This window comes from Ictalurus punctatus, chromosome 6 (genome assembly GCF_001660625.3).
Source record: "Ictalurus punctatus breed USDA103 chromosome 6, Coco_2.0, whole genome shotgun sequence".
Taxonomy (NCBI): domain Eukaryota; kingdom Metazoa; phylum Chordata; class Actinopteri; order Siluriformes; family Ictaluridae; genus Ictalurus; species Ictalurus punctatus.
Genome location: NC_030421.2, coordinates 30,986,387 through 30,999,529, shown reverse-complemented (window position 1 = coordinate 30,999,529; position 13,143 = coordinate 30,986,387). Strand labels below are relative to the sequence as shown.

The following is a 13,143-nucleotide window of genomic DNA, read 5'->3' as shown; positions in this document are numbered from 1 at the left end:
TTTTGTTTTTTGTTTTTCTCTCAATACCATTCTAATTTCACTAAGTGTGAGAGGCTGTTATTTAAGAATGTAATGATATAATTCGGGACGCATTTCATATCTGCAAACCATGTTCTAAAATGTGTTTGCTGACACTTTCTTTACTTGCACTGTACATTTAATACAAATCCCTGCACCTGAAGCAGTTCATTTCTATTCTCTATGTGTAGGAGAATCTCTCCTTGCTTTGTGGATCAGAGAAACTTTCAGTTTGTAAAGATAGAACAAACCCTTTCTTACCTGCTTGGGTTTTTATATAGTTGTAACTAAGACAATGTCATACCCATACAAAATCTCCCTCCTGCTCCTTCTCTCCTTTTCTTCTTTAGCTTTTAAAGACTCATATCTTCCTTTCAGTGGTCTTGCTAACTTTCTCTGCCTTTCTTGCCTCTTTCTTTTACTCACTGATCTCCCCTTACACCCACCTCCCTTCCCATGGAGAACCCCCACGCTCTGTTAAGCATGCTAATTTATGCTATTAAATATACCACTGGATGTTTCAGCTTGTGCCTCAGGGCTGCAATATGACTCGCTGTGGTTAACATCTGAAGTCTGCACAAGTGGAGCCATGGAAAATCTGGGGAATTTCAATGCAGGATCGAAAACCGAGAATATTCGAAACATTTTGTTTACAGCTTACAGACACATTATGTTGTAGCTAATGGAGAGCATTATGAAAAGACATATTGCACATTTTAGTGTGTGCCACTTTTTCCTGACCAAGTGTTTGAGTCACTGAAGGTGGTGTTGTTTTTGCTTTTCAGAATGACATCCTTCTATCAGAGAGCAGCCATTTTACCTTTGTGTACGATGACAACGAGTGCTCTCTGCTAGTGCTCAATACTCAGCCACAAGATTCTGGGGTCTACACCTGCACTGCCAAGAACCTTGCTGGCTCAGTTTCCTGCAAGGCGGAGCTAACTGTCCATGCCAGTATGAGTCTTTAAAGTTCACATTTCTGATTACAGCACTAAGGTTTTAGAGTGGTACTGTTACGTATTTGCACAGTGTTCAGGCCTGTCTCTTTTCAAACAAACAAAAGAGTTATCCCATAACAGATGTGCTAATACTGCAAGGCTGGCCCATAAGACAAACGATCTATATCGTGATAAATTATGTAACTATACTCTTTTCGGAAAGATTTTTATGACCAGCTCCGTTGTCACTGATCTTTTGTTTGTGTATATGTGTGTGTGTGTGTGTTAAATCGTTTGGGTGATTCCATGATCGGTGTCGATTTTGTGTCCAAATAATATTACATTTACAAACATGAAAGTAAAGTAAAGGTAAAAGACATTTTAAAGGCATGTGTCATCAGGACAACCGTCGTTTTGGTGAAATAAATTTACGATATCTTAAAGTTGAATAAACAAAGTATGTTACTGGTAGAAAAACTGTCAACAACTTAAAACATGAACAAATACTCTATAATACTTAGAAAACAGAATTCTGGCCATCCCACCCACTATAGCTACAGTTTAACCTGAAATATAATCATTTAAATGCTTCAAAAATCTTACTCTTTAGGCATTAATATGCAAATACATTAAACATCTAATGTTTCAACCATCCTTCAGTCACCCTAAATTGGTTATAAAAACATGAAGCACACGTTCAACAGGAAGTCTGGACAGGAAGTCCGAATTTTCAAATGACTACGGAGATTATAATTGAAAGTACATTTCTTTAGTGATCATCGTCTTCATTCCGTTAACATGGGTGCTAGTTTAGCACATTTTGTGTATTTACTAATTCTGTGCGTTAAAAAAACACAACCCTGTTACTTTAAACCATTTTTTCACCATCCATTCTTAAAAGTTAAACGGATGTTTTCTTGGATTCAATAATTTATCGAATGATTAAAACTAATTTACGTTTAAGTGATAAATATTTAAAGAGAAAAATTAGCATCCCAGTTGTGGAATCCCACATTTAATTCGTACATTCTTCATTCTGCAAAATGGTAGCAAAACTAAACATCGTGACACGTACAGTGTCATGTATTCAGAAAAGCTCTTTAAGTATTTTGAAACTGTTTAACTGTCACAGTTCTAATCTAGTCCATAACATTTAAGAGCTTTAATGTAGTGTATTTAAATTATGCTAATTCAGCTAATAGTCATATTTATCAATGTAAGTGTTGCTAATAAGCATGATGACATGCTACCTAGCATCCCTCCCTTACCATTGTTGCTGGACATATCAGCGTTACTAAACCTTTTACGTTGAGGAACATTATTCTGAAATTGTTACACAGAATGAAGACGCAGTTTTTCATAGATTGGTGAACCCCCGCCCATCTTTACTTCTGAAAGACTCTGAGATACTCTTTTTTTTAATACTCAATCATGTTACTGACCTGTTGCTCATTAACCTCCAGCTGTTTCTTTTTAGTGACACTTACTTTTCCAGCCTTCTGTTGCCCCGTCCCAACTGTTTTGAGATGTCTTGCGGCCATCGAATTCAAAATGACCTTTCCTTAAAATTTCCCAGTTTAAATATTCGATATGTTTTCTGTGTTTTGTTGTGAATAACATCTGGGTTTATGAGATTTTCAAATCATTGCATTCTGTCTTTATTTACATTTTACACAGCGTCCCAACTTTTTTTTTGGAATTGGGATTGCGTACGGATTTAATGGATTTTCCATTTCTGATCATTTTTTATTCAATCGTAACATTTTTTTTTTTTAGATATAACTATTAATCTAAACTTTCATATCTAATCCTAAAATCTTTTTTTATTAGCTGGTGATTTTTCTCTGTGTATACTGTATGCATTTTTGTATGTCTACTCTTATTTATGCCTGCATATGTCTGTAGCTAAACAGGAGAAGGATGACCCGATGGAGGATGAGGAGTCTATCTTGAGGAGGATGCGACGACTCACTGATTACTATGACGTGCACAAAGAGATTGGGAGGTGAGTCATCCACCTGCAGCCACACTCGGATACACACCATTTCCCTGTAATGACTGTAGACGCCAGACCACAGCCGTGGAGAATCAACTCCGTCAGCTCTTACTGACGATCTGTCTAAGCTCCTCTGAATCATCAGGCGCAATTTAACATTCAAGAAAGCATTAGCGTCAAAGGTCTGAGAATGTTTGGGTGGATGGACTTATTTAATTTCAGCGTGAGATGGCGAAGAAAGGAAATTTATGCTGATCTCTGACATGACTTTTTCTCAGAGGATTGGGATGTTTGATATTCACTTAACTGTACTGAAGCTCATAGAAATGTTCTGCTCTTTTTACGAGCTTCTGAACAGAAATGCTCAGTGACAGAGACTCGTTTCATTTCTTTAGATCACTTGGTTTTATCACATTTAACCTTGCAATAGAACCTAACAAATCAAGCATTTTTATATGATATGAATTTACCAAAAGGAATCTTGAAATAATCTTTAACGCAGTTATTCTTCATTCTTATTACATAACAGACCAACATTGCAACCCATAGTATATTGCCTCCAGGTTTGGTAGCAAATAGCTTCGAAAACAGATGATTACATAAACATTAAATTGGCAGGAAGTGAGTGTCGAATTTGTTTTAGAGAAGTGAGTGCTAAGAAGAGTTAATAGCATGATGGCCTGTTTGGTCATATTTCTGCTCAGCACTCTGTCCTCTCCCACAGCCTGTGTGTCTGTAATAATAATCCTCATGTCTGTGCATTCAAACACACACATATATACACACAAACGCAAGATACAAGACACCTGCTGTTGCTGCTACACATGCTGTTGCTGCTAAACCACGATGCACACACATTACCACACCACAAACAGACATGTGCACCCAAAACATGTTTCTTATAAATTATGATTACAATTTATTAGCTAAGTAGTAGACATTCAAAAACCTAGGGCAAAGTTTCAGCCATTAGATCACATGACATGTAAAATATATTATTCAAGCCTGGCTAGCATCTTTATTTTCTCTAGATATGTTTAACATGTTTGTGACTTCTTGTTGTCCTAGCAGGAGACTTATATGACAGCTCTGAGCTGAACTGTCAGTATTTCCACATACCTATGTTCTTGATCCTGGAAAGATTCTTTGTCATCTATAAGTATAGCTCATGCTATAGTTACTTTTGTTTGCCGGTAGTTTTTTTTTTTTCTTTTCTTTTTCTGGTTGTTGATCCTATTTGTCAGCCAGGCAACTACTAATTAATGCACTAATATACGGTATACACATATATAGAGTTACTTCCACTGCATCTCCTCCGTCCCCCCACCGCCATCAACATTTTCTCCCAGTTGTAGCCAATTCCCAACTAACCAGCCCACTCTCGCCTATCATATGACAGCTACCAACCGTGGAGGGATCATTAAGTCTGATTATATCGAATACACACAATGAAATGAGAGTAATAGTACAGGTTTACTGCAAATTTCAAGCTTGGCTTGATAGTGTGAATAAATGAGCACTGATTTGCAAATGTAAATATATTCCTATGGCGGAGAAAGCAGCAATTTACATATTCATCCTGCTGTCTGACAGCATTATTATGGTCAATGTATAGATCATTAGTGAGAAATGTTCTCTTTGGCTCAGTGATATTTCTCTTCTGCTGTGAATTTCCCTGGAGGGACTTTCTCTTCTCTAAGACATCACAGACTATTTGCAGGCTAAAACAGAATAATTCTCACCTCCATCCCTCCACAACACCTCTCTGTTATTGCTGACATATCCCTTCACCTGCTCGAAACTCCCCCAACACACTTTCAACCTAATGTAGTACGTTAAAGCCATAGGCAATATTCCACCTGCTGCTGGGATTCTTATTTCAATTTGCAGCATTTCCTAGGCCAGGTGCAAATATAAAATATCCTCCAAAGTGTTCCACAAAATGGTGAGCTTGTGTTTATTTTATTTCATTTTAATTGTGCCTGGGACGTGCTCTGTTCCAGAGGAGCCTTCTCGTATGTGAAGCGTGTGACACACAAGACGGGAAAAGGGGAGTATGCAGCCAAGTTCATCTCGGCTCGTGCCAAGAGAAAAGCCTCAGCCCTAAGGGAGATGAACATCTTGTCTCACTTTGACCATGAAAGGATCATCTACTTCCATGATGCCTTTGAGAAGAAGAATGCGGTCATCATCATTACTGAGATGTATCCTTTTCATTATTAAACAGGGTGAATACCTTTCTGGTGTGAATACTTGTTTCAATCCCTGTGCTACAAACTTGTAAACACGGAATTTATTCAGCTAAATAATTGTTATGCTTTGGGGAAAACAATGCCTACTAGAATGCCTGTAACATCAGACATAACATTTTATTAATAATAATAATAAGAAGAAGAAATATTATTTATATAAATTTGATTAATATAACAGGAGCTCCGATAGTAGTTCTGACTGTACGTCCAAGCCTAATAGTAAACAGACCTTTTAAAAGTGTTTTTGTTTAAAAGAGTAAAACATCTCATTGGTGATTTGGTGAAGTTTTCTGTTAGGAGACGTATGTGTAACATTTATGGAAGAAGTCTCCAGTGGCAGTGATTTGTAATATTGTTTCTTGTCCTTTTTTTTTTTTTGTCTCACGGGCATTCCATAATGTTACATGTAACTAGAACTTGTTTTTTTGTTGTCTTCAAAGATATTTACAAAGTGCTACATAGTGTAAAAAAGAACAGGTTATTAGATGTTATAGCAAGATGGAAATATATAACGTGAAAAAATCCGAGTATTTGCAATGAAGCCTCTTATGGGCCACAGTGAGAGGCCTATAGTCTTGCAGTACTTTTCTTAATGTACTTGGCCTGGTGCCTTGAAGGCTGCAGCATGCTGTGTGTGCGCAAAATAAATCTGGTTATATCTTTGTTGCTAGGCTAGCTGGAAACACAGCCAATGTTGTTTCACTACCACACACACACACACACACACACAGATACTCATTATGTAATTTTAGGTTCGGAGCTTGTATATGCCCTTAACAGTTACCTAAAGATGCCATGAGGAGCTTCTGGATAGGCTATCAAAGAAATCAACAGTGAATGAGGCAGAGGTAAGTGACGCCTTCCTGCCCCTCCCAGTATTCACAAATAAGTGACAAATGGTGATGCATAAGCTGGCTACATGTGGTCGAGTAGGTTTAGGTGTAAAAATAAATTCTGTGAGAGGATACATTTCCAGGGGTAGCAGTGAATTTACCTGGTGCTGTAAAGTACAACACAAGAGGCATGTGTTTTTAAGTCTTTCTATTCATCATTTGTATTTTTACAGATTCGCTCCAGCATGAGACAAGTGTTGGAAGGAATTAATTATCTTCATCAAAATGACGTTCTGCATTTGGACATTAAGGTGACTCTATTATTGTACTGTATATATATATAATATACGATTTAGCAATCCTTCACACCATTGCTGATGCCTCTGCACATTTGATCATTTTAGTGTTTAGCTTGCTTTGATATCCTAAACCATAAAATGCTGTCTGAGCTTTTCTCTGTTGTTATTGCAGATATATATCTTTCACTTGGTTTATAACCAAATTTATTTATAGACACAATTTTATTACAGTTGGGATATAAATTCTTTTCTACTACACTACCACACTACCCAGCAGGATCCGTTTTTGGTCCCCTGTTTTTCTATTTTATCTGCAATCCTTTTTACAAATCATTTCTGATGCATCCAGATTTATTTTATTAGTAAATCTTACACACTGTATTTCCTTGTGTATTTTACAATCCCTTGTACAATGATTTAAACATACAATATGTTTCTCCTCTTCTTCTTTTTAATCCTGGCCAATTGTATTTTGACTCAAAGCCTGACAACATCCTCATGGCCGATCATTCCAGCGATCAGATCCGGATTTGTGATTTTGGAAACGCAGTGAAGTTTACACCTGGTGAAGCGCAGTATTGCAAATATGGTACTCCGGAATTCATTGCCCCAGAGATTGTTAACCAGACACCAGTCTCCAAGGCAACTGACATCTGGTAAACCACCTGGTGCCTACAGTACATCTCAGAATAAAAATATATTGTACAGACAAGAATTTCACGAATATGCTAACATATTTTTTTTTTTCCTCAGGCCGGTTGGCGTCTTGACCTATCTGTGGTAGGTTGACTTCTTGTGAGCCATATCTGATATAAATATGTGAATTTTTAAGTATAATTGAAAAGTATCTTGTTGATCTTAGAATAATTTCACACTGAGTTCATGGTATGTCTTTTATTTATTTATTTATTTTTTAAAATACATATATCTAGTTGTGTTAAACAAAGTTTTCTCTTTCATCTAGTCTGACTGGCGTGTCTCCATTTGCGGGAGAAAATGACCGAACCTCCGTCCTCAACATCAGGAATTACAACGTGGCTTTCGAAGAGAGCATGTTTGCTGATCTCTGCCATGAAGCAAAAGGATTTGTCATCAAATTACTAGTGGCTGACAGACTGTAAGTACAAAGTACTGTTAAATCTATCTGTACAAGTCATTAGTGAATTGTTTCTAAAGTACTCACTGAACATTTACAATTTTAACGTCATCGTTTGGCTTTTTTTCTTCACAGGAGGCCAGATGCCTGTGGGTGTCTTCGTCATCCATGGTTCAAGGTATGAGGGAGATAAATAGCAGTTGAAAGAGAGTAGAATGAATAAAAGATCATTTGCTGGAATAATTATAATCTGCATTTTCAGTATTTTAATTTTAACAGAAAATTTTATTCCGTTTTTATTTGTATTTGAATCTCAATTTAGATGCATTTTATTATTTATTATCATTTATACTTTTATGATTACACGGTCAATGAATTTTAAGTTAGCAAACAGGCCAATTAAATGAATTCAAATCGAGTAGCGTAATAAATGTTTAAACTGACATTGAGCATTATTTTTTCTGATCAATCACTATTAATGTGCCTAGCATACACCATGATGCCTTATAATGGTATTCTAATGGAAGTTATTGTGATTTTTTTCCCTCATGATCAATCATTCTTTACAATTAATTTCTCTGACAGCCATCTGTCTTTTTCAGATACTGAATAAGGGAAAGAGCATCAGCACAGAGTCTCTCAAAAAATTCTTGTTGAGAAGAAAATGGCAGGTCAGAAAAGAAACATAGATATTTTATTTACATCCTTCTATACTTCATTTTATTTTTTAGTATGTTTTTATTTTATAGTAACAAATATTAAATGATTTACAGAGGTCTCTTATTAGCTACAAGTCCAAAATGGTCATGAGGTCAATACCTGCACTGCTGGATGACTCTTCAAGTCATATTTCCATAGCTGTTCCACGGCATTTAAAAGAAGGTTCGCCACCACCATCCTCTTCATCGGACTCTGATGAAGACATTGATGAGCTGCCATTTATACCTATGCCACTGAATATGGGGTTCTCAGGCTCCAGAATGTCACTGAATGAGATTATTGGGGATGATGAAATAATACTCAAGACTAATAGCAACCTTGAAAGGTCAGGACCAACCACTCAAAAGCCAGAGCCCATGGAATGTGAGCAAGCAGATGAAGCTGGTGATGCTGATGTGCAGGGCCGAGAAAGGAAGAGCACAACACTTGTTGATGAAAAAGGGTCGTCTGATGAAGGACCAGGGGAATTGTCCACAAGGACAGAGCAGCCAAAAAGGCCCCTTCGACGAGGTTCAAGTACGGAGTCTGACAAGCCTGAAGGAGCTCGTCGTAGAGGTGAACTGCGTAGAGGGAGCTCAGCAGATAGTGCCCTACAACTCCATATCAAGCCAGAGGAGGGTGCTGAGGAGAGTCCCACAGAAGGTAGAAGAGTCCTTAAAAAGTCTGTGTCTATGGAACTACCACGAAGGAGCCCAAGCCCAGGAGCGGCCAAGCTGAGCCAAGAGGATTATGCCTTGAAACTGGAGCTGATGAGACAAAGGCTTCTCAGAGGAGGCTCCGTGGACAACAAGATGAGTGGCCTTCGAGGCCCCCTGCTGGAGACCTTGGGCATGGGTGATGAGAAGTGCTATATACGAGGACCTCGTCTAGGTAACCCTCCATTAGTTCGGGCAGCATCCAGTGACTCTCCTCGAGATGACATTCCAAAGACCAAAGTGCTCCGTAAGAGTGCTTCCTTCAGCCAGGGTGATGCTGAGCCTATGCCCCTACACCGGAGGATCGGGGGGCCTCTAGAGATTCCTGTAGCCCAGGTTGAAGAACGTCGCCTGCAGGAAGCTGTGTCCATGTCTGTTCTTGCAGATCCAGTCAAGCCAGATTCACGCCCCGTTACCCCAAAATCACTTACTCCTGAACCAAATAAACATCAGACAAAGATAAATGTAGAAGAAAAAGAACCATCACCTATCAGGGAGTTTAAGCGTGAGGAAATTCCTATTAAGCAAACAGACATTGCTACTGTAGTGAAAAATGATGATCAGAAGTTCAGTGATGATGTGGTTCAAAAGAAAGACTTAAGCATGTTAGAGGAAACTATCCAAGAACCTAAGAAAGTCCTACAAAGCAGGTCAACACCTATTATGGTGCCAAGAGTGATAGTAGAGAAGATTGAAGAAGAGGAGGAAGGAGAGGAGAAGGAACTAATCGAATCTGTAATTGAACGAGAACCGTCCGTTCCTAAGACGGAGGACGAAGAAGTTGAGGAAGAAGTAGCACCAGTTAAATCCTCAGAGGTCATTACACCTACTAGTAACATTGAGGTTGCCCCAGTTGTGGCCCCTCAGAGTGTTGTCTCACCATATGTGACCCCCACTCCCCCTGTACTAACTGTTCTTCCAGATGGCAGGACATCTGCATATGCAAGTATCATGCAGGCCATTATAGTCCCATCACTGCAACCACCCAACCAAGCCACAACCATCCCTACATCTAGAAATATGTCAACAACAGCTTCTCCAACTGGACCTGTCCCTGCAACCATGTCCAGACATGTTTCAGAGTCAATTCTTATGTCAACAACACCATCATCCAAGTCAGACACTCAGCAAACCACTGAACATCCTGCAGTTTTCTCTAGAGTTGCATCAGTAGAACAACCAACAAAGGAACCAAGTCCACCCAAGACTCTCACACATGCTTCCACAAAGAGAGAGTCGTCTCCTGGAGGTCAAATCCAAGATCTTGCGTCTGAGGAGGTCTTTGAGGCTCGATTCAAGAAACGTGAGTCGTCTCTCACTCGTGGGCTGAAACTTCTTTCATGGCAAAAGACAGAAGAAAAATCCACTATAGTTGCTCCTGAGGTTACAGAAGAGATGTATCGTCCAGGACCAGTTGGTGCTCCTTTAGAGTTTGTACACAGAAAATTGGAGGAGAAGTCCAAGTCTGTTCAGGATCTCCGTGAAGCCGAAAAAGACCCAGGTTTTATGAGAAGACTGTCCATGCGCCTGAAAAGGTCCCCTTCAATTGAGAGAAATGAGGAAAAGCCCAAAGAAGATGATATCAGTGTCCCAAGGCGTCGTTTATCTTGGGCTTTGGGTAGGAGAGGGTCACACGACAAAAAGGAAGTGGAGATGATGAGACTGGATGGAGGACCAGAGGCACCTCCAGAGCCAGAGACCAAAAAGCCAAATGAGTCTCCTGTGCTAGCTATGCGCAGGAAGATCAGCAACACAGTGGCCGGGATATCCATGAAGATCAGGAGCCATTCTGAGGAAAGAAAAGATGGCAAAGAGGAGAAGACAGAAACCAAGAAGACTCCTTTGCTGTCTATACTGCGGCGTTCTAGCTCAGAGGGAGGCAGTCTGAAGAGAATGGGTATCCCACAGAATCAGCTAGCTTCCCAGTCTGGCAATGGGGCCTCCTCCGAGTCTTTGGATTCTATGTCCAGCATACAGTCAGAGTCAGCCATCAAAAGTATGTTACATAACAATTTATTTAAGACATACTGTAAGATTTATTGTGAAGTTGATTGTGAACTAGCTTTGTGATGTGGGTCCAAGCTTTTGTTATAATTTAAGAGGCACATAGTGCATCTGGCTTAATAATCATAAATTATTAATACCATCAATAAAGACAATCAAACTTACTTAATGGTATCAGGTGTATGGTGATTCCATTAATTAAGTTTGATTGTCTTTATTTATGGTATTTATGATTTGCGATTGTTAAGCCAGATGCACCATGATTAGTTCCAAAAAAAGCTTCCCATTATACCAGCCCTATTTGGACACTATTGTGGGATTGAGTCTGAATGTTATGTTCATTTCCTCCAAGGGGCAGAGACTGAGCGGAGGTCACGATGGGATCGATGGGGCCTAACCAGAGGGAGAAGGGATAAGACCATATCCCAGCCAGACATACCCACTGCTATAGCCAGAGAGAACGGCTCACTCCACTCTCGCCAGTATTCCCGGACAGCCTCAGGTATGCCTTTCTCTTCACTGGATATTCACAGAATTATCGTTGTGCAACATTTTATTTGATCTCAAACAGTCCATAGGAAACAGGAACTTCAACCAGATTTGTTGGTCAAGTTTCTCTTACTTTTTCTTTTTCGGGTAGGCTTTTGTTATAACTCTACTCTCATCACTATGAATTATGTATGCAAAAATTGTTTTGGAATGACCAAGGGAATAATGATTATTTATGCACCATTTACATCTTATATCATAGACTTCCCTCCAGTATTCCATATCAAACTGAGGGACCATGTTCTGCTTGAGGGTGATCCTGTCACTCTCAGCTGCTTGCCTGCTGGCAGTCCTCACCCACGTATCACATGGATGAAAGGTATGAAACCAAACAAATGCAGTATATTAGCATTTGATGATTAACTGACTCATTTTAAAATGCTGCCTGACAAAATTGATATATAACTAATAGAGTGTGATTTAATGTGTCGTTTCAGAAAGTATTCACAGACTGAGAGAAATTACGTTTCCTAATTGACTATCCTCTATTCTGAAACTGAAGGCATTACATAGAGGGAATACCAAGTTGATATCTTATGTACATTATATTACTTTACACACTGTATATCATATGTCATATATTGAATGTCATATCATCTTCATGGGCTTCAGAAAATAGTTATATATCATTAAAATCTGAATGTTTTTTGTCCTTACACTTCTTGCATTACTAATTTATTTATTTCATATCTGTTATATAAAAGGAGCAATTTAATTGAATTGATTTATAGTATACATTTTATAGTATGTTGACATGTACTGTTTAAAAGAAATTTAGTCTTGGAATTTTGCATGCTTTGAAATGAAACAGTGAAATGACAGTTGTAATTTCCACTGTGCTAAATTACATGTCAGTTTCAATAGCTTTACTGCTCTCTGAGTGCATATAGTAGAGGCAACAAAAGAAAAACTTTTGTTTGTTGAAAATAATGTTTACTCTTGCGTTAAAACTTCTACAAATACAATCCCTGGTCATTCAGGCAGGCTTGGGGAGTAACGGAATACACGTAATGGCGTTACGTAATCAGGATACCAAAAAAATGATAACTGTAATCCGTTACAGTTGCATCAAAAAACAAAGTAATTAGATTACAGGTACATTTTGTAAAAAAAAAAATAAATAAATAAAAAATAAAAGGGGTTGGTATACTATCAGGAACAATTTTTTTTTGTTTGTTTTAAAACCAAATAAATGAATTTTATAATACAATATAGACAGCTGCTTGATTATAGTTCTGGTTCTCTCTTGCCAGTCCTGGCTCATATGAGCAACCTCCTGGTGCATTTTAACACACATTGTTCTCTAAAAGGCTTTTGTTAGGGTGACCATACGTCCTCTTTTTCCCCAGAAATGTCCTCTTTTTCTGACCTTAAAAAAGCATCCGGCCGGGATTTCTAAATCTGAGAAAATGTCCGGCTTTAGTTTCATTATGATGTGCTTATGGTCTAATACTGCATCGTGTGTACATGGTTCCATTGCTTTAACCCCTCTCTGTAAGTCCTGCGTTCTCGCGCACCGATGGGTTCGATTATAAAAGGCTTGCAGCAACTATTGGCCAAATTCCTGCCTCTCAACCATTAGCCTACTCTCAGCGAATATGCGTAGGTGAAGCGCTGTTCTGTACGGCGTCAAACAGTTGCTTTACAATAGCAGCAAATGACAGCTGTCCTGAGTCGAAACAATGCCTACGGCCATATAAGGCCATTTTTAATTTCATGTTATCACAATGCTTCGTATTACAT

General features: G+C 38.6%; 1 protein-coding gene across 1 annotated transcript in view; it reads left to right on the top strand.

The window, feature by feature from the left end:
- Positions 1-13,143, top strand: part of spegb (striated muscle enriched protein kinase b) — a 102,156-nt gene that overhangs the window by 80,090 nt on the left and 8,923 nt on the right. Inside the window, exons 22-34 of the mRNA XM_053680591.1 lie at positions 804-972; positions 2,862-2,961; positions 4,956-5,156; positions 5,995-6,052; positions 6,271-6,348; positions 6,820-6,992; positions 7,090-7,116; positions 7,301-7,453; positions 7,568-7,610; positions 8,035-8,103; positions 8,206-10,843; positions 11,204-11,353; positions 11,603-11,719. Of these exons, the coding sequence (XP_053536566.1) occupies positions 804-972; positions 2,862-2,961; positions 4,956-5,156; positions 5,995-6,052; positions 6,271-6,348; positions 6,820-6,992; positions 7,090-7,116; positions 7,301-7,453; positions 7,568-7,610; positions 8,035-8,103; positions 8,206-10,843; positions 11,204-11,353; positions 11,603-11,719 (3,976 nt within the window). The remainder of the gene's footprint in view (positions 1-803; positions 973-2,861; positions 2,962-4,955; positions 5,157-5,994; positions 6,053-6,270; positions 6,349-6,819; positions 6,993-7,089; positions 7,117-7,300; positions 7,454-7,567; positions 7,611-8,034; positions 8,104-8,205; positions 10,844-11,203; positions 11,354-11,602; positions 11,720-13,143) is intronic.